General features: G+C 32.2%; 3 protein-coding genes across 4 annotated transcripts; 2 read left to right on the top strand and 1 right to left on the bottom strand.

The window, feature by feature from the left end:
* The first annotated feature begins 1,380 nt into the window (after positions 1-1,380).
* On the top strand, positions 1,381-5,090 carry LOC111302335 (uncharacterized). 2 transcript variants are annotated; one of them, XM_022898265.2, is made up of 7 exons: positions 1,381-1,740; positions 2,126-2,353; positions 2,697-2,770; positions 3,321-3,480; positions 3,588-3,707; positions 3,996-4,104; positions 4,634-5,090. In XM_022898265.2, exons 1-7 carry the CDS (start codon positions 1,513-1,515, stop codon positions 4,813-4,815), a joined length of 1,101 nt encoding a protein of 366 aa, XP_022754000.2. In that variant the 5' UTR covers positions 1,381-1,512; the 3' UTR covers positions 4,816-5,090. The 2 variants fall into 2 exon arrangements, with proteins under 2 accessions (XP_022754000.2, XP_089600601.1); XM_089744475.1 differs by lacking the exon at positions 1,381-1,740 and adding an exon at positions 1,833-1,951.
* Positions 5,091-11,844: 6,754 nt separating this feature from the next.
* Positions 11,845-14,878, top strand: LOC111301950 (uncharacterized). The gene has a single exon (XM_022897916.2). The coding sequence runs from the start codon at positions 12,192-12,194 to the stop codon at positions 14,271-14,273; it is 2,082 nt and encodes a 693-aa protein (XP_022753651.2). The 5' UTR covers positions 11,845-12,191; the 3' UTR covers positions 14,274-14,878.
* Positions 14,879-15,633: 755 nt separating this feature from the next.
* On the bottom strand, positions 15,634-20,010 carry LOC111301700 (carbamoyl phosphate synthase arginine-specific large chain, chloroplastic-like). Its single transcript, XM_022897568.2, has 3 exons — positions 18,629-20,010; positions 17,585-18,277; positions 15,634-17,449 (listed from the first exon to the last, which is right to left on the bottom strand). Exons 1-3 carry the CDS (start codon positions 19,952-19,954, stop codon positions 15,899-15,901), a joined length of 3,570 nt encoding a protein of 1,189 aa, XP_022753303.2. The 5' UTR covers positions 19,955-20,010; the 3' UTR covers positions 15,634-15,898.
* Positions 20,011-21,578: the final 1,568 nt, after the last annotated feature.

The following is a 21,578-nucleotide window of genomic DNA, read 5'->3' as shown; positions in this document are numbered from 1 at the left end:
TTTATATTTTTTTGTTTTATTAATTTCTTCAATATTTTTATTCTCTATTAATTTATTAACATATTTGCTTTTCTTATTGTGTATATTTAATCTTGACAAATTAAAATGTAAATTTATATTATCTATTTTCTTTTGTTGTACTTTTTATTATTTAATTTCTTTATCTATAATTGATAATATGAGAAGAATGATGATCAATGTAATATCTAACTTACAAAAAATACTATCAATTATGTTAAAAATGATTAAAAATAAAAAATTGTTTCAAAAAAAAGTTTTAAGCATAACATAAAAAATCATTGTTTCTCTTTTATCTAAAAAATTAACTTTATTTTGTTGACATATATAAAAATAATTGTTAGCCCAATATATTTGTGTAATAATTACTTGAAGTATGTAAAAAATAAAAACTAATAAAAAGTAAATGATTATAACAAAATTAATAATTATGATTTGTAGTTCAACCAAATATATATATATACACCATCCAATCAACTTTATGATAAAATAATTATTAATCTTAACTATTTAAATATTGATTCTTAATTTTTTTTCATACAAGAAAAAAAAAGGTAGCAGAATTTTTAAAATTTAGCAAATAAATTGAAGAAAATATTTTTTAATGAAAAAAATGATTTTTATAGTTATTAAAAATTTACAAAAGTTTAACCTTCTTTTAGATAGATAATACCATTTATAATATATTATGTATAAATTATCATTTAATTGTAACTTAAACATTTATAAATATATAATTATATATTAAATAAATAATTAAAAAATAAATTTTAAATTATAAAAATTTTAATAAAAAATTTCGTATATTGTACAGGTTTAAAAAGTTAGTTTTAAAATATAAAATAATAAGAATTTTACATATTAAAAAATATATAATTTTAGGATATAAAAAATGAAAAAATATTAAATTTGATTGTAAAATAACATATTTAACAAAGATTAGAATTGATTTAAACATTAAGCTTAACTATAATGCTTCAAACAATTCAAATAAAATATTTTTTGAAATATCAAATAAAATATATTTTTTAAATATCCAATAAAATACTTAACCATTCTACCTTTTAAGTAAATTATATTATTCTACCCATTAAGGAAATTATATTATTAATATATATTACATGATAATTTTAGATACAATGAAAAAAAATAAAAATATAAAATTGACATAATTTAAAATTAAGAGGAAAATTTAAAATGTATATAATATTAGTATTAATAATCCCGAACATTAATTATAATTTGAAAAATTATTTGTAATATTAATCTAATAAAAATATATAATTTAAAAAATTATTTTAATATTTTTATCATATTCCTGTCGTTTTATTAGTAGGATGTTTAAAATTGTGGAAGAATTTTTATGTACTGTTCTTCTCCCCTTGGCCCGCTCCCTAAACTCACGCCTAGTTTCTCTGTGGAAAACACTTCGGCGTCCGCCATAAACGAATTTTTATAAATAGAAGAAGCTGACACCCAGAACCAACCAAAAAAATGCGGGTTTTGAAATCTCGGAGCGTAAAACCCAGACCCATTTCGAAGTTGTTAATGAAAGCGGGTTCGAGTCGGTGCTACGTAAGTAGTTGTAGGGCAGTGTTGTTGCCTCGGTTCGGTGGACCTGAGGTGTTGGAGCTCCGATCCGATGTGCGGGTTCCTGATCTTAAGCCCAATGAGGTCCTTGTAAGAGCCCGAGCTGTCTCTATCAATCCCCTTGATACCAGAGTAAGTCCTTTTGTTTTCTTGTTTTGGGTCAATTTTTTTTCTTGTTTAATGTAATAGTAAAGTATTTTGTTACTTAATTCTTGGAGTGCTTTGTTTGGTTCCTGAAAGTAAGAGACAAATGAAATGAGATGGAAACGAGTTCCTTCTTTTAGGTTTGATTTTCGTTGATTTCATAGCTATGCGAGTCAATCTCCTTGATGCATGTGAAGGGGTGAATTTTTTTTTTTCCATTGAATTCCTTGTTTAATTCGTTCGAATCCATTTAATTTGCTTAATTCATTTATGAGGTGGTCATTTGGATGCTATGAAATGTGAGAACAAAATAAACGAATTTAACATTAGTTTGGTGGAATTAATCTTTGGTTTCTGAATTTCTGTTTTTCAGATGAGATCAGGCTATGGTCGTTCTATATTCGAACCTCTTCTGCCTTTCATTTTGGGACGTGATGTAAGCGGCGAAGTTGCAGCTATTGCAGCTTCAGTGAAGTCATTGAAGGTAGGGCAGGAAGTTTTTGGTGCTCTGCATCCAACTGCTGTGAGGGGCACGTATGCTGACTATGCAATTCTTTCAGAAGACGAGCTTTCTCCAAAACCAGCATCAGTTACTCATGTGGTAACTATTCAATCTTTTAGTCATCCATTAGGTTATGAACAAATATATGTTTCTTCTGATTTTTTTCCCAAGAATAGATTTATGTGACATACGATTATTTGTTTTTTCATTCATTTTGGTTAGCTCTTGGTGATGGTGGATGATAACACTTTGCTTGAACCTTATCTGTTTATTTAGTATCTCTGTCTTTAACCATTCTGACAAACATTTTTATCATCAGTTGGTCTAGTTTGTGATTCCCTGACTTTTCTTTTGACTATATTTAAGTTCATAATTCCTAGAATATTGTGTTTTTACGTTTTAATTATATAACATGAATCTGAATCTTTTTTGGGTGTTGTAGGAAGCAAGTGCCATTCCTTTTGCTGCATTGACTGCATGGCGTGCCTTAAAAAGTACTGCTAGGATAGCAGAAGGGTACGTTTGTGTGTGGATTGCTGATTGTTTTCAGCAATGTTTTCATGTATTTCCTTAATTTTGACAAATTATAGTCAAATATTTTAGCTACATTAATAGTCTTTACTAACCATAGGTCATATGTTCATGGAATTGTATGATCATATTTGATGTACATAATTTTCATCATTGTAGATCAGTGGGTTTAAAGGGCTTTACTAGATATGGCAAAAACTAATTCTCCCACAAACATTGTTTTCCTGGAAGATAAATTCTAATTCATCCCATTTTCCTTATATATTGTGGATACTCTATGTCTTTGGCTTTAACTCATTCTGTTTCATTTTGTTTATCTATTTATTTTTGTAAAGATGAATCTCTTTTTATGCGTTGCAAATGAAAGTAACTACATATTGATATTGATAAAGTATGTTATCTCATTTCTCTGTCTCATCTTCAAATGTCATTTTGGTAGAGGCTACAACAATACAATTGTCCAACTGAAATGTACAATTAAATATTCTGGAACTGTTGCAATTTATCCCCCCATGATTGAATTCTCATTCAACAGGCAAAGACTGTTAGTAATAGGTGGTGGAGGAGCAGTAGGTTTTGCTGCAATTCAGCTTGCGGTAGCCGTGGGGTGCCATGTTTCAACTACTTGTGGAAATCGAAGTATAAATCGAGTAATGGCAGCAGGTGCTGAGCAGGCTATTGATTACACTGCTGAGGTGGTGAACTAATAATTTATTGAGTTATTAATTCGCTTATGGTAGCTGTTTGGAATGATACGCCTTATATTGATTACTAATTTGAGTTTAATGACATTTATTTACAGGACATTGAAGCAGTAATTAAGGGAAAATTTGATGCTGTTCTGGACACTATTGGTGTACCAGAGACAGAAAGAATAGGCATCAATCTTTTGAATAGAGGTGGACACTATATGACACTTCAGGTAAGAGGGTGGAAGCTTGTAATTATTTTTGCTCTTGGAAGGGCACTTCCTTCACTTTTCTTTAAATCCCTTGTCTTGTTCAATGCTTGGAGTACATAATGGGAGTAAGAGCTCCTTCAACCCTTGGGCGATGCCCGCAATTTTATCCTGGACCTGGTGCAAAATGTCAAAGAACTTATTCCGGTTTTATGAATGCTGGGAACCTCCATAGGGAATTTTATATGCATATTTGTCAATTCTGTGAGTTAATTATTGAATGTTTAGTTGTCTGTTACTTTATTGTTGTAGGGAGAGGCAGCAGCACTCAGTGACAGGTATGGACTACCAATTGGGCTTCCTGTGGCTACAGCTCTTTTACTGAAGAAAAGGATTCAATACCTATATTCTTATGGAATAGGTACATATTTTATTTGTCATCTTATGCTTTATAAACATATTGTTTGTTAAAAATGATCGGTTCTGCACTCCTTTCTCTATTAAAAGCTATACAACAGAAGGTCTAGGAAGGAATAATATGATCATATTTGAAAGTTCTTAGCTTGTTACTATCTCATTAATAACTTCCCATTTTTGTTGAGCTTTGCTGATGTATTATGTATGTCTAGCCCAAGACCAAGGTTGATCTGCAAGCTGAAAATATTATAATAGGTCTGTTTTCTATATTGCCATAAAAGATTATCTGAGCCTCTAGTTTTATAGGTCCCTGCATCATCCTTTCTTTTCTTTTATACCAGGTTGTTGGAGCATTAATCATGAATATTCATGAAGGACCGTGTTCCCGTCTAGATTTTCTTCTTTCTTCAATATTTTGTTCTTACATACGTTTAATAGTTTGATGATTTCATAAATCATTCCATTGTGATGTTAATGATACGTTGGTGAACCTGTTGATCACTACATCCTTCCCTAATGTTTTGGTGGTACAGAATATTCATGGACATACATGAGGGCTGACTCAGAAGGTTTACATGAGATACGACGATTAACAGAAGCCGGAAAGCTGAATATACCTGTAGAAAAAACATTTTCCATAAGTCAAGTAAGAGAGGCTCATGAAGCTAAAGACAAGAAGACAATCCTAGGTAAAGTAGTTCTGGAACTTGACTGAAGTAAATTCTGCAAGCTCACAAAGAGCTTCCCATTTTTCTAAATCGTTCTTTCATCATAAATTTGTTAGGATATAGTTTTCTTGGCTTGCCTCCTCTATACTAGGATGTTGCATATAATGTGGGAATTTTGCCGGTGCAAGCATTCAGTGTCGTGTCGGAATCTGTAAATTGCTTGAGCATAAATTTTTTCCTTCATTTTACTGAAATTTTATAGTTAAGCATTTTGAATATAAAAAAAAAAGGGAAATTCATTTGAAATTGATACTTGATTGAACCATCTATAACTGTTATCTTGCCCATGTTCCCAAGTATGACAAAAAGTAGTGAACTTTTGTGTCAATTGATCATTCCAAATCCTATAAACCCAGAATTTCTGTCAAACTGGGATATGCAATCAGAGCATTAGAAAGAAAAAAATGGGGTAATGTTGATAAATATTAGATAGAAGAATTTTATCAAGTTTTCATAAGTCATGTTGATGGTAAGTTTAATTGAGCTTCATTTTCAATTCAATCTCTTACTCAAATATCATATGGTTAAATAAAAATTAAAAATACAAGACTAATGTATTTACAATTATATAAAATTGAAAAAAAAATAAAAGAAAAACTCAATTAAACGACCTAACAACTAAAATTTGAATTTGTTGTTTAAAATAACTTGACTTATTTGAATTTATATATATATATATATGTATATATATATATATATCAATTTGAATTTAAGTTTAAACACAAATAATCAAACTTAAAGTTTAATTAAAGAATTGAGCTTGTTTTTTATTTATTAAAAGAGATTAATCGAGTGAGTTTAAATAATTTGATAATTATCTCAAATTAAACTCGAGTTTAAAAATTTAAACTCAATCAAGTTCAAGTTAAATTTCAAATAATAAATTTCGAGTTGAATATGATTTAAGTTTTTTATTATGTAAACTCGATTATATTTTTTCATGTAAAATATAAAAATTATTATATTATAATTTATACTAATATATTAAATACAAAACATATTCTTTTATTTTTTAAAATTTATAAATAATTATTTACTAAAATTTCTATTTTCCACATTATTTACATATAAAAGTTTAAAATTTCCAAATTATCCTTACCCTCCAACCAGGTGGTCCAAGCTTAGACCTCCAAATCTTCTAACATATGGGAAAAGATCGATTTGACTTCCCACCTTGAATGGCAAGATCTAATGATTTTGGATAAAAATCATTCTATTTCTCCCCCACACTTACTTTTGTGACATTACAGTTGGCTTAACCTTGAATTTGTGCTTGCTTTAGGATGCCAAATCATTCACTTTAATCCCATTTATTGGGTTAAAGAATCTTGAACTCTGTTTCTTTTGGTCAAGAAAAGAATCTTAATCTCTTACTTTCCATAATTCCTTTGTCTTGTTATTGTGAAAATTTTCAGTCAAAACCCACACTCCTTTTCAAGTAGAATCCTTGACTCATGCATCATTTCCTTCATCATTTCCACTATCAAGTTAAGGTGTTTTTTCTTTCTTTGTTCTCGTTGGCAGCCTAGCTTGCTAAATAAATTAAGCTAAAATTACATGAGGGTAGGCAAATAGGCTAAGCATGATAATTTTTAAAAAGTTGACGTGGCAGTTAATGATTGGTTACATGTTGGAACTAAGGTGGTCCTTCCCGCAGATTAGTCATCATTGGTTGTTAAGTAACCTCACGCGCTGTTTAAGTGCGATTCTCAATGAAACGCGTGGGTGCGTTCTCGGTCGCTCTCTGGCAAGCGACAACCAGGGAATGGCCTTTGCTTTTTTTGATTCTTTCAAGTATTCATGGTTTTCGACCTTTCATACCCACAATTTTTTATTGTTCTTTTTGCCCACGCGCTTGCGAATAATAATTCATAACATGAAAAAATTAGAGAATTTTGGTTTAATTTGGCATGAATTACTTCCAACTTTTTCATAAAAAGATTCCAACTTTATTATTTGGACAAAGCATGTTTGAAATTTGGACATGGGAGGGACAAGTAATTAGCTTAATGTTATATTGATTGTTTTTAAATTTTACAAGTAGAGTTAAAAGAGTGATAAATATATAATTATGTATATATGTTTAAGGTATAATTTAAAAATAAAAATATAATATGTGTCAATTTTTAAATATCACTTGTAAAATTAAAATTTTACATTGACAATATATCAAATGCTAACTTCAAATACAAATTTTGATATATAAAAATATCTCAATCGAGCTTTCAAAATTTAATAAAAGTTTTAATGTTTGAGATTAATAATAATATTTTATTTATTGTGGAACGTAGGCATTTTAGAAAAAAAAAAAACCTAAAATCGGGATAGTATGTAACATCTTATCAAATCTCAAATAATTAATTTAGGTTTAGAACGATGAGAATCCCATCTTATCATTTTGCACTACTATTTCAACGAGTTTTATTTTAAATAGATCTTTAGCATTAATTTTTTAGTGATTAAAAATAAAGTTCGATGTATTCTCTAACAACGGACACTTTCTTCAATCTATGATATAAGGGTAGAATCTTGACACTCAATCTAGATTAGTAAAAGTATATTCTTAATTGCTAAATTGGATTTCATTATCAACTCTTTACTAAATTGCTTAAATGGGTTTAAGTAATTCTTATAAAATACTTCATATTGATAAATCTCTTTAATAATTATACATCAATGATTTATAATTCAATCTAATTAGTTTAAGCCTATTAACTCAACATTACAACTAAGCAAAGTACTAAAATGGCTGCATGATAAATAATGTACCCACTTTTACCTACCATGATGATCAAGTAACAAGTACTATGTTCAATCTTGATTTTTGGAACTTTTATTTTGGTTTCCATGATCAAGTAACAATATCTTACCTAATGTTGATTTGTTAAACAAAAGTAATTAAATAGCTAAAACCTATATTTGCAAAGTGAGGTTCATTAACACAAATTAAACATGAGTAAATTGGAGCTTTTTACACTAGATTATATATATATATATATATATATATAGACAAGTAAATATAAATGGATAGACATAAAATTAGATAAAAGTTCGTAAACGATGAAATTTGAATTTAAAATTTTAAAATATTTTTTATGGTTAAGACAATAATTTGTTAGCAATAATAAATCTAAATAAAACAATTATTGCAAAGAAGTTGATTAAGGTGTGGGGAGCTAGGGTTGATGAAAGTTGTGCACAAACAACATGAACTCACATAGGGGTGAAATATTTGTACATGAAATTATTAAAATTAAGAAAAACTTTACGTATACTTTTTATGGCTTATGACTTTTTCATGTACTCATCTTGTGAACAATTTTATTTATTTATTTATAATTTTGTGATTTATTTCTGTTATTAGAAGAGATAATAAAATTAAAAATCAAGCAAAATTTAATGAAATTATAAAATTATTTTTATGATTGTTTTTTAACATCATTATCTATTTTAATATTAGAAGTGAAGCACAAGATTGTAAATGAAAAAAAGATTTACAAAAAAATTATAAATAAAAAGAAGTTACAAATCACATAAGATGCATGCGAAATTTGCCCTAAAATTAATTGTCAAAACGGGAGAGTTTAATGCATGCATTGCCATCCCATCATCATTCAACCCTATCTTTCAAAGTCAGGTCACGTGTACTTCTCTGGATTCTCTTCCACTCCCCCACGTGTTTCCCCATGAAAAATCCCAATTTCCTCCCAACATAATCTCCACTATTGCCACTTTTTTGTTGTTTCGGCTTTTGCAAGAAAAAGATAATGAACGCAACCTGATGGTGATTGATATTCCCAAGGCACTTTCCCCTCCCACCCCATAGGCTTTTCGTGGGGGATATAATTAATTTTAAATTAAATTATTTAAAATTAAATTAAATTAATTAATTAAATTAAATTATTTTAATTAATTAAATCAAATTTATAAAATTTAAAAATTAACTATCGAATTTAATTCGATTAGTTTAATTAGTTTATTTAATAATCAAATAATAAATATATTTAAATTAAATTATGTTTTAAATTTTAAATTTTTTATATTTTAAATAAATTAAATAAAATTATTTAATAAAATATTTAAATATTTAAATATTTTATTAAAAATTATAATAAATTATAAAATTAAATGATCTATTTTATATTTGAATTATATAATATTTTAATTAAAATTTTGATTAATTCGATTTTTAAATTAAATTAATCAAAAATTAAAAATTTTAAAAATTATTTTTATTAATTAATTGATTAATTAAATTAAATTAACTTAATCCATCGAGTCGATTAAAATTAAATTACGATCACTTGTACTTTTATTAATCCTTGTCTTGTTTTTGTATTAATTATTTTTTTAATCAATCAATTAATCAAATTAAATTAATTTAATCCATTAAATCGATTAAAATCGAATTAGGATCACTCATACTTTTGTCAATCCCTGTCTTGTTTCTGTTGTCCTCCATTTATTTGATTATCTGGCCACGTTTTGTGTGGTTTATTTTGTAACATGGCAGGGGAATTCTTCCTTTGGGATAACATTAGTCCTATTTTCATTCATTTTTTTTTTTAAATCTCAAATGGGTGGTTTATTAGGTTTTTGAAAATTTTAAGATTTTGATCTATCATATATTATGTATTTATAGTTATAAAAATTTGAATTATAATTATTAAAATTAAAATTTTAATATTTTATCCATATATCATATAGTTATTAACAGATTTTTCTATCTTGCATTGATACAATGACATAAGCAAACAAGAAAAATATTTGCAATGAATCTTTTCTTGAATTGCAATTTTAAATATTTTAGTGCTTTGAATCCATAATTGAATCATAATTGAATTTCGACTCATGTTCTTATTTGTCAAATGTTTTTTTAGAAGAGGTGTGTGTGTCCTCCTAGCATCAAAATCATTCACATGGCTTGTAGTTGAATGGGGTACAACAAAAGATAAAGAACACTAAAAAAGGAATAAGAATGAATGATAAAACATTCTTTAATTAGGTGATAAAATAAACTTTATCTGAAATTGACCTGAATTTCCATATTCCCAAGAAAAATAAACCTTAATCTTAGTTAAATTTATGAAGAAGTTAACATGCACATGCTTATCCAAATAAAGGTGGAGCTAATTCAATACTTAACTATTTGTTCAAATAACAAAAGAATTATATTTAGATGAATGCTGTTAGACCTAATATTGGTGTAAGCTATGCTGTTAGTCCAAGATCAAACACATTAGTGAGAAAGTAATTTGGATAAGTTCCAATGACACTATCGTAATGTTATTTGTCTTAATCAGACCTTGTCTATAAGTAAAGAAGGTATTCATGTATTACACTTGAGCTGATTCATATAATTATGTCTTTAAGCTCTAAAAATAAGAGCTCCATGGTAAAAGATTGTAAAACAAAACTAATCTCACTCTTTCCATAGCTATTATCTTCCTTATTTGCTTCTTTCTATTGACTTGAACGTTAGAATGCATATTAAAATTCGATACTTCTTTCGTTCTTCTTTCTCTTTGGATAGTTTACACGAATTTTCTGTTCGAAATTTTCTACCAAACCTTGCACTATCAACCCAAAAATCTCTCAACAAATGCAAAACAACTTGCAAAATGTGAATGCTCATATATTTATTACTTATTACTTTCGTATCATTTATGAGCAGTCAAGTAATCAAAATGGCAGATGAAATGACATTAAGAAAACAGTATTGGATAAATTAAACGAAGTTGTATAATTTTTGCCAACTCTCGTGAAATGTAGTGTCTGTCAAGATTCTAACGACATCAAAATAAAGTCAAAATTTTCAGCTTTTTGCAAAATTAAAAAAAAAATTATATATGAATGATCTTTAAATTATAATTAAATATTTAATATATTACTTGAATTTTAAAAAAATTTAATGTAATATATGAATTATAAATTTGTTAATTAGTATAATATTTAAAAAATTATTTGTTCGTAATATGTTTTCATTTAAAATTATTCACGTTAGAAATAAATAATACTATATTTATTAAGAAATTCATAATTCAAATACCATATTAAAAATTTTTTAAAATTTAAATATAATAGTAAATATTTTACTATAATTGATTTAAAGGCAACTCATGATATTAACGCAACAAAAAGTAAAAATATCTTTTTAGGAATAATAATGGATAATAAATAAGCAGATATTCACTACTAGGGTTGGCAATAGGTTGAGTTAGAACATGTTTTTGTTCGTCCCAAATCTGACTCGATTTTACATTCACTAAACTCATATCCGTACTTGACCTGAATGTTTTTTTATTTTTTATATCCGTATCGACCCGAAATTAATAAAATATTATTTTTTAAAATATAAAATATTTTTTAAATATAAAATATTTAAATATATAATTATATATATAAATAAAAATTAAATAAATAATTAAAAATTAATTTTATATAATATCGAGTTAGGTAGGGTCGGGTTTGTCTAAAACCCGAACCTGACCCGACCCAAAACTTTATTTAAAAAAAAAAATCGATCCTATGAGGTCAGATCGAAATTCGTTGGGGATGGGTTGAGTTGTCTACCTTATTCATTACTATTCAATTCGTTTATGTTAAATTCGAATAATTATAAACAGATAATTAACGAATTTAATAAAAAAATTATTAATTGTAACAAATTCAGATAAGATATAGATAATATCTTTAAAATATATAATATCTGAATCCATTATTTATTTTATATATAAAATATACAAAATTTTATACTTATAGAATGTTTCAAATGTTAATAAATAATTTTTATTTGTTATTAATTAAAAATGAATTTAAATTTTAAATTTAATTATTTAATATTTTGATAAAAAAATAAATAATTAAATATTTTAATGAATTTAAATATTTAAACAAATTTAAATTTAAATAATAATACTAAACTTAAATAAATATTATTAAATAAATTCAAATTCTGAAACTTAAAAAAATAAACTCCATTGTCTTTTCTACTACACCCATAAGTTTTAACTTGCCCTCTATTCTATATATAAAAAAACATACTGACATCCATGCCCCATGTAACCAGAAAGAAAGAAATAAAGGCTTCAAATTTGCTGAAGACAAAACAACATTTCGTCTTCTTCCGTTAAACCCTCTGTTCTTTCCTTTTCTTCATTCCATTTGTTTTCTTTTCTCTCTCTCTTCCATTAACCTTTCTATCTGAAACCTTTGCACCCCATCACTTTCAAATCCCACAAACAAAACCCGTTTTGTCTTGTGTTCTTGATAAAAAAATATCTCAATTTTAACTTTTTTCTTTAGGGTTTTTCTTCCTTCTATTGAAAAGGTCATGTCACTGTAAACGAAAAAAACAAAAATAATGGATCCGGAGAGACCCCATCGAAGTTCCAGCTTCAACAACAGCAGCAGTAGCAGTAACACAACAAGCACCACGAGCGAGCTCTTCATTTGTTTCACTTCACGCCTTTCTTCTTCCTCAATGAAAATCTCTTCAAAATCCTTTCTTAGTCCTGGTCGTACAAGGGAACCTTCACAAATCTCTCTTTCTTCATCCCTTAGTAGAAGATTGAGAAGTAATGGTAGCATGAAAGGTGGTCAAGCTTCACCAATGTTCCCTACAAATGGCAAAAAAAGAGGCTGTGCATTTGAAAACCCTGAGCCTTCTTCTCCTAAGGTTACTTGTATAGGTCAAGTTAGAGTAAAGACTAAGAAACAGGGCAAAAAGTTTAGAGCTTGCAGATCTAAAAGGAGAGGGGAAGTTAGTTTCACAAAAGTGGGTCATAACAATGCCAACATTGGAAGCAACAGTCTTGATTCAAGTAGTTGTCAGGATTACAACATGGGTCATTTCTTAAGGAATAGCAGTCATCATCACCAGCAGCAACAGCAACAAGAATGCAAGAAATGGGTGCATTTGCCGTTGACTATTTGTGAAACATTGAGGGCATTTGGAGCTGAATTTAACTGCTTTTTGCCTTGCGGGTCTTCTTGTATGGCTAACCAAAGGGACAAAGAAGAGAAAACAGGAGGAGTACGTGCTGGGAATGATAGAAATGGAAATGGGAATTCTTCTTCTGGGGCTGTCTTTGGTAGGTGGCTTGTGGCAGTTAAAGAAGGGGAAGGGAAAGAGAGGGAGATTGACTTGGTTGTTGGTGGGGAAGATGATGAGAGAAGGAAAAGTAGTGAGACGATGAGAAGTAACCGAAGGAGACATGTTTTTGAGGATATTGAAATAAATGATTGTGGTAATGAAAATATGGGTGATGAAAAAGAAGCTAGGGTGAATATTTGTATCCCACCTAAGAATGCTTTGTTGTTGATGAGGTGTAGATCTGATCCTGTTAAAATGGCTGCTCTCGCCAACAAGTGTTGGGAAACTCTAATGCCTAAACATGAAGCAGGAGAGGAAGAAGCTGAAAATGACAGTGAAGAGAAAGAGGAAGAGCAAGAGGATGCTGTGGAAGTAGAAAGGGAAGAAAGGCAAGTAAAATTTGAGCAAGAAATTGAATATCAACAAGTGAGTGAAGTTAGTGAAATGTTTATTTCTTGTGAAGCAACTGATGAAAAAGAAATCCCAGAAACTGAAGCTGAAACAGAGGCAGAATCTGTTTTGGTAGCGCATGAAAATGAAGTTGTAGAAGAAAGTTTGGAAAGGGCCTTAAAAGAAGAAACATTTATAGAATGTGGAGATCAAGAACAAGAAAATGAAGTAGATGAAGACCAGCAGGAATCAACAATAAAAGAAGCAATTTTGACGGAAGTTTTATTTGATCTTGACAAGCTACAGGGTGAAGAAAATGTACCACAAACAGAAGAAGAAAATGAAGATGGCCTTGAAGAAGAAGCTGAAGCTGAAGCTGAAGAGGAAAATGTTAGTGCTAAAGTAGAGGAAGACGAAGATCAAGCAGAAGAGGGTTCAACTTCAACAGTAGAGGAGCAAGGGACTGAGACAATCCAAGAAAGATCCGAACTTGAATGTCCGGAAACACGGGAATCCGACCCGGAAGTTGAGTCAAAGAAGAGTAAAAGTCAACAGAACTTATTGCCAGATTGTTCACCGTTTATGATGTGTGAGTCAAAGCTGTCAATGGAGGTATCCAAGGAGACTTGGGTGTGTAGCACGGATTTCATCAGGTGGGTACCAGAGAAGAAAAAGCAGCCAGTGGTCAAACAAAAGGTCGGCGGAGATGAGACCAAACGAAGAATCAGGATTGACTCTAATCCTGCTCCAGTTTTGTTACAGCCACCTAGATCTTCTTGCTCTTTCACGGCTGCTCCACCAATGGCTATGGCGGCTATTACAGCTAATGGAACTGGCGGCGGTGAGTGTATGGCTACCATGATTGAGCAGAAGCTTATTGGTGGTAAAGGGGATGAGCCGTTCGTGCTCACGCGCTGCAAGTCAGAGCCTATGAGATCATTGGCTAAGCTTGTGATGTAGGAGAAGTTTTCAATTTAAGCTCATTAATTTTATCTTAATTAACTTAAAAATTGTCTTAATTCCTTAGCAAAATCCTTTTTTTTTTTTTTTTTCTGCTCGTAAATCATTTTTATTTGAAGCAATTCTTTCTGTTTTTTTTTTTCTTCCTTTTTTTAGATATAAAAAATGTGAATTTGATTTTGATCTGGTTCTTGCGTGGATGAATTTTGACAAGCTGGCGATGATGTTACCGATAGGCTAGGAAAGGGTCCACCAAAGCTCAATTCTGAGCAGTTGGATGGGTAGGATAATGAAAATAATTAAGGCTTTTGAATATTTAGTTTGGTTAAGGATGTTTTAAGTCTGTAAATAATGTAGATTTGGAGGATGATCTTGTCAAATTCTGGTCTTTCAAGGTCTCGCCCAATTGGTCTATTTTCTTGTGGATAAGATAGGACCAGGAGCCAAATATGAGACCAAATTCATTAAAGAATTGATACCATACGATTAATGTGTCAAAAATTGACATGAAAAGCAGGCTAAAAGAGAAGATATCCTTGAGAAAAAAAGCTTATTGAGTTGGGGCTTTCACAGTAACAAAAGGCTTTCCTCTTGATTATAGTTTTCTTTATTGTTCTGAAATTGAGCCAGTGAGTGGGGTCTTACTCTCGATCTGTATCCAACTCAATCCTGTTTCAACTTTAAAGCACCAAATAAATTAGCTAAATATTGTAAAACTCGTGTTTGAAAATTAGGCAAATAATTTTTTTTTTTTTGAGAATTGATATTTGAGCCCCTTAATTAATCGAATAATTAACTTTGATATAAGCTTGTAAACAAACATAACATTTGATGAATAATTTGTAAATATATTCAATTTTTATTTGTTTGTTAAATTTAATAAATAATCATGAATAATATTTTAAAATTTATTAAATAAATAAATTAATTAAAAATATAACAAAATTTGCTTATATCTAATTCGATTATAAAAATTAATAAAACATTCGATGAATAGTTCTTAAACAAGTTTAGTTTTTTTTTTTTATATTCATTTATTAATGAACAATATTTTTATGATTCGTTAATTAATCAAATAAGAACTTAATAAACTGTGATTGGAGTTAATGAAACACTTAATTTGAGCAGCCATCGAACAAAATTCCTGTCAAATTCTTGACCAGGTCATCGGTGTTATCTGAAAATCAGACCAGAACAGCAATATTCTTGTTTAACATGTGAAGAAATGTTAGCTCATAAACTATAACTCATTACAGTCATAGTTCAGTATACAGTTTCGCTTTGATTATAGTTGATCACATTGTAGCATTGCACAAAGCAATTCTTAACCAACAAAACGTCTGTCGGATGAGATAATGCATAAGCACAAACAACTGAAAATTGCATCACATTATACGAATATATATTACATTTTGCGGTTGCTTAAAAATTCCCTAAGTTATATTCTTCAAAATTCATCATCATCACACGACAGAAGACAAGATGAGACAGCAACAAAGCAGGGAAGAAAAAGCAACTTAGAAGAAATTCTATCCTAGGCAAGGCTAAATGAAAACATACTAAAAGAACGTCGAATAAAGGAGAAAATGGAAAATGCAAGAGCGTACCCAAAATGCCAACTCAATCTATAGAGAGGTAGAAGTAGACAGCAAATTTTTGCTCCTCCCTGCTTCTACCTCCGCATCGAAGAAGTCCTGAAGTGCAATCATGTTAATAGTGTGCGACTTCAAGCTCCTAATCGCCTCTGCACTTGCCAAGGCTCCATCAACAGTTGTTATTATAGGAACCTTGTAAGCAAGAGCCATTCTCCTCAACTGCCGGCCATCAATCTGATCAAGTGCATCACTGGAGCTTGTGATAACCATCAACTGGATCTGCCCATTAGCAATCATATCACCAGCATGTGGCCGCCCCTCATGCATTTTCAGCACCCGTTCCACCAGGATACCTTTTAGTTCAAGAAAGTGCGCTGTCCCAGATGTTGAAACAATCTGGAATCCCAGCCCCAAGAAAGCTTTTGCGATTCTTTCAAGATAGGGCTTTGTCAAGTCATTTAAGCTAAGGAAAACAGTACCAGAAAGTGGCAGCTTCTGCCCAGCAGCAATCTGAGCTTTTGCAAATGCTATTGCAAACTCAAAATCAATGCCCATTACCTCACCAGTGCTTTTCATTTCAGGACCTAATAACACATCACAGCCTTGGAACTTCTCAAATGGAAGAACAGCTTCCTTAACTGACACATGTTGTGGTGTCACCTCTTTTGTGAAACCTAGATCATTAAGTGACTTCCCTGACATAACAAGAGCAGCATATTTAGCCAGTGGGTGTCCAATTGCCTTGGAAACAAATGGTACAGTCCGAGAAGCACGGGGATTTGCCTCAAGTAAGAAAACATCCCCAGATGCTGTGATTGCATACTGACAGTTCATGAGCCCGCACACATTTAGCCTCTTAGCCAATTTTGTAGTCCATGACCTTATAGCATCTAAGCAAGAAGATGGGATGGTTTGCGTGGGAATTGAGCAGGCAGAGTCACCAGAATGGACCCCAGCCTGCTCAATGTGCTCCATTATCCCTCCAATCACCACATGACCCTGTAAATCAGCAAGTGCATCTACATCAATTTCAATTGCATCAGATAAATACTTGTCAATCAGTACAGGCCGTTCTGGGTCCACCTCAACAGCATTCTCTAGATATGTCACAAGCTTGTCATCACTGTATACAATCTCCATCGCCCGGCCACCCAACACATAGGAAGGACGGACAACAACTGGGTAACCTATATGTGTTGCAATGGCAAGAGCATCATCTTCACTCTTGGCAATCCCTCCTTTCGGCTGCTCAATCTTTAACTCCTTAAGCATTGCATTGAACCTCTCTCTGTCCTCAGCTGCATCAATGGAATCTGGGGATGTACCCCATATGCGAACATGGCCAGCCCTGCTGGCACATAAAGGTCGGTGCTCATCTAAGTAATGCTGGATGGGTAGAGCCAGCTTAAGGGGCGTTTGACCTCCAAACTGGACAATGATGCCATCAGGTCTTTCTAAATCAATAACATTTAGAACATCTTCAACCGTCAGGGGTTCAAAGTAAAGACGATCACTGGTATCATAATCTGTGGATACAGTTTCAGGATTTGAATTCATCATGATTGTCTCAAATCCAGCTTTCTGCAAAGGGGAAAACACAAAAGAGATTGGACAGAAAAAGTTAGCAAATTTATGCAAAGGGTGAAAATGCAATATACAAGCAGCTTCACCTGATTAAACTTATGGACGCATGAACAGGAAGAAGATAACTCAAACCTGAAGGGCAAAAGATGTATGGCAACAGCAGTAGTCAAACTCAATCCCCTGACCAATACGATTTGGTCCTCCACCCAAAATCAAAATCTTCTTCTTTTCAGTAGGAGCTGATTCACACTCAAAATCATAGGAAGAGTACATATAAGGAGTATTGGCCTCAAACTCTGCAGCGCAGGTATCTACCCTCTTATATGCTGGGGTAACTCCCAAAGATATTCGCTTTTCCCTGACTTCTTTCTCTGATGACTTAGTTGCAAAGGCTATCTGCTTATCACTAAAGCCTCTCCTTTTGATTTCATAAAATTCATCCTTTGTCAGATCAGACAAACTTCGAGACAAAAGATATTGCTCCACATCTACTAATTCTTTAAGCTGAGTGAGGAACCATTTGTCAATGAAACTCAGCTCACATATATCGTCCACTTTCATCCCCTTCTTCATTGCAGCATATATAGCATGGATTCGATCTGGGCTGGGGACTCTGAGACTGTACTTCAATCGGTCCCAATCCCAGTCAAGTTCATTAACTTTTGCACAACCCCATCCAGAGTAGCCACATTCCAGAGATCGAACTGCCTTCTGAAATGACTCTTGAAATGTCCGACCTAGAGCCATGGATTCCCCAACAGATTTCATCTGAGTTGTCAATATTGGCTGAGAACCAGGGAATTTCTCAAATGCAAACCGTGGGATCTGCATAATTGGTGTAGTTAAATGATTTTAGAAAAATAAGAAACTCATAAGCTGATAACTTAAATTCTCATGCAATAAAAGAAAATAGTGAATGATATCTCAATCTTGGCAGAGCATTATTCATATCGAAAAGACAATTGAAACACTCAGATAGAGATTCTGGTGTATTGTTCCATCTATGAGATGAATCATCATGATGTAAACGATATTTTTAAGCATTAAATAAAGCACCACAATACCCTGAGTTGTTGTAGTTGATCAAAAAAAAAAATCTAGTCCTTGCTTAGTCTTAACCACTCTGAATGCATAAAAAAAACATCCAAAGAAACAAGGTAGGTGCAAAGTTCCTACCTTAGTCACCACGTAATCAATAGAAGGCTCAAAACTGGCGGGGGTCTTCTTGGTAATATCATTAGGAATCTGATCCAACGAATATCCAACCGACAACTTAGCAGCCATTTTTGCAATAGGAAACCCTGTAGCTTTTGAAGCCAAAGCAGAACTCCTCGAAACCCTTGGATTCATCTCAATAACCATAACTTCACCATCAACAGGATTAACCGCAAATTGCACATTGGAACCTCCGCACTCGACACCAATCTCCCTAATGATCTTAACACTATAATCCCTCAACCTCTGATACTCCTTATCCGTCAAGGTCTGCGCCGGCGCTACAGTAATGGAATCCCCAGTATGCACTCCCATGGGATCAATATTCTCAATTGAGCAAATGATCACAACATTATCAGCCAAGTCCCTCATAACTTCCAACTCATATTCTTTCCATCCTAGCAATGATTTCTCAACTAAAACCTGCGAAGTCAAACTTGCAGCTAAACCCGCCTTACAAATAGCCTCAAACTCTTCCTTGTTATAAGCTATCCCGCCCCCGGTCCCTCCTAGAGTAAACGCTGGCCTAATGATCAATGGGAACTCCCCGATTTCATTAGCTATTTGGATACATTCATCTAATGTAGTCCCTATCCCTGAAGGCGGGGTTTTTATACCTATATTTTTCATAGCTTGCTTGAACAATTCACGGTCCTCAGCTTTTTTTATGGCGTCCAGCTTTGCTCCAATCAATTCAACGCCATATCTCTCTAAAACACCAGATTCTGCTAAAGCCACCGCGAGGTTTAAGGCTGTTTGGCCACCCATTGTGGGTAGTAGCGCGTCAGGACGTTCTTTTTCGAGGACTTGTTCGACTAACTCCGGTGACATCGGAGTTATGTATGTCCGGTCTGCCATATCCGGGTCAGTCATGATGGTTGCCGGATTGGAATTTATCAAAACGACCTCGTACCCTTCTTCTCTTAACGCTTTGCAAGCCTGGGTTCCCGAATAATCGAATTCACAAGCTTGGCCTATGACAATCGGACCGGCTCCGAGGATCATTATCTTTTTCAAATCCGTTCTTTTGCCTAACTTGGGACCCTTTTCTTCGGCGACGGCAGTGGAATTTGCTTGCATTCGGATGCGTTTGGCCGCCATGCAAGAGAGGCTGCGTTGCGCTGGCCATGAACGGAGGTGGAAAGATGTTTTGTTTGGAACAGGGTTGGAAGAAAAAGAGGAAAAAAGTTGGGAGTTGAACAATTTGGGAACGAAAGGTTTGGAGAAAGAAGAGAAATGGGTTGTGGAAGACGAAAAAGAAAAAGAGAAATTTTTGCTGCAGCTCATTGTTGGGGTTTTGTGTCTTTTTTGAGTTGAATGCTATTGTCTGGAATGAAGAACACGACAGAGAGGAGGCTTTTAGTGGGTATTATTTACTAGTGTTTTTCTAGGGCGCTGTTACAACGAGTTTTGTTTGTCTTCTTCCGACCTTTCCAACTGCTGTAACAATGGGCTTCTATTGGGCTTATCATTATAAGAATTTGGGTTTCCATTAATTGTTTTTGATTGAATTTAATACTTGGATTTAATTATGGTTCCAAATGGGTTGTTGAACACGTCTTCTTACCCTCTCTTTCTTCTTTATAGACGCCTCAGCTTCCCTCAACCACTGTCATTGGCTATGAAAACCACTTCAAGAAAGCTTGGGTTGAGAGAATGTTGCAGGTCAACTCCTCTTATTCAACCCCCAAAAGGCCAAAATATACACAAAATCCAGCTTAGATAAATGACTTTGTAATTTGAATGAAGAATGTTTTTTTTGCAGGTTGAGGAAAACGATACAACCAACTGCACACTTAAGCAGCAAACTTTGCTGGCAACAATATCTCTAGCTTTGAGTTCTCTCATCGGAGCATGGCTTGCAGACTTTCCTCATAATCTCTTCGGAAACGGTTTGGTTTATGGCATTAAGAGCTCATCCATCATTTCTGTCAAATACACCGGCCTTCTTATCTGTTTCCTGGTGGCTTTTGGTTCTTTTCTTCAATGTGTAAGGAACATTGTCCATGCCAAAAATAGATTGGCACAGGCTCATATGGTGCAAATTTCATATCCCAAAATGTACTGTCATTGCTTGGATGGCTATTCTCAATAGACTTCCTACCAAAGACAGGCTGACTTCATGGGGGATTCCAAATGATGGAGGCTGTGTTGTGTGGTCAGGAGACTGAAAGCAGGAAGTACATATTTTTCAGTTGCAACTATTTGAAAGCAGTGTGGAAGGGGGTCCTGAGACTTTGCAATTTGCACAAAGAGGTTGCTGGCAGGGAAGAGGAGTTTTGGTGGGCAGTGATGAAGTTTCGATGAAAGTCCTTATCGTCTATGGAGTTAAACTATATTTGATACAGAGAGAAAGGAATAGAAGGCAATCCTCTCTCGATAGGGAGCTTGGAATAACCCTTGTCATCGATCCATGAGCACAAGCACAATTAAGCAGTCGATAATCGGTTATAAAAATATTTTTCTCAGCTAACGATATAAGGGTCATGGTTCAATTTTCCATACCACATCAGGACTGCAGACTGCAGATCACACTAAAATCGCCATGGTATTTATATAATTGCATTTGTTTTATAACATCTTTATTTTAATGAGATTTTATAATAAAGAAAAATTGTTTCTAAATCATATTATTCATCGCAATTGAAGTTTTATTTCTTGAAGTTATATATTAAAAAATTAAAAAAATTAATGTAACAACAAAGGTTAATGCGATTATAATAAGTAATTAGTTTTTTTTTAAATTACATTCATAATTAAATATTACATTCATATAATCAATTATTATATTATTAAATAATTTACTAATAAATTATAATTTAATTAAACAAACAAACTTATATACAATGAAACTTAAATCTAAAATCTTAAAAATTGTAAGACCTCCTCGTTAACACTAAGCTAAAACTTC

Source organism: Durio zibethinus, chromosome 15 (assembly GCF_047325235.1).
Source record: "Durio zibethinus cultivar Kanyao isolate XHJ-2024 chromosome 15, ASM4732523v1, whole genome shotgun sequence".
Lineage (NCBI taxonomy): Eukaryota > Viridiplantae > Streptophyta > Magnoliopsida > Malvales > Malvaceae > Durio > Durio zibethinus.
Note: the sequence above shows the minus strand (reverse complement) of the source record. Positions and strands in the feature narration are given on the sequence as shown.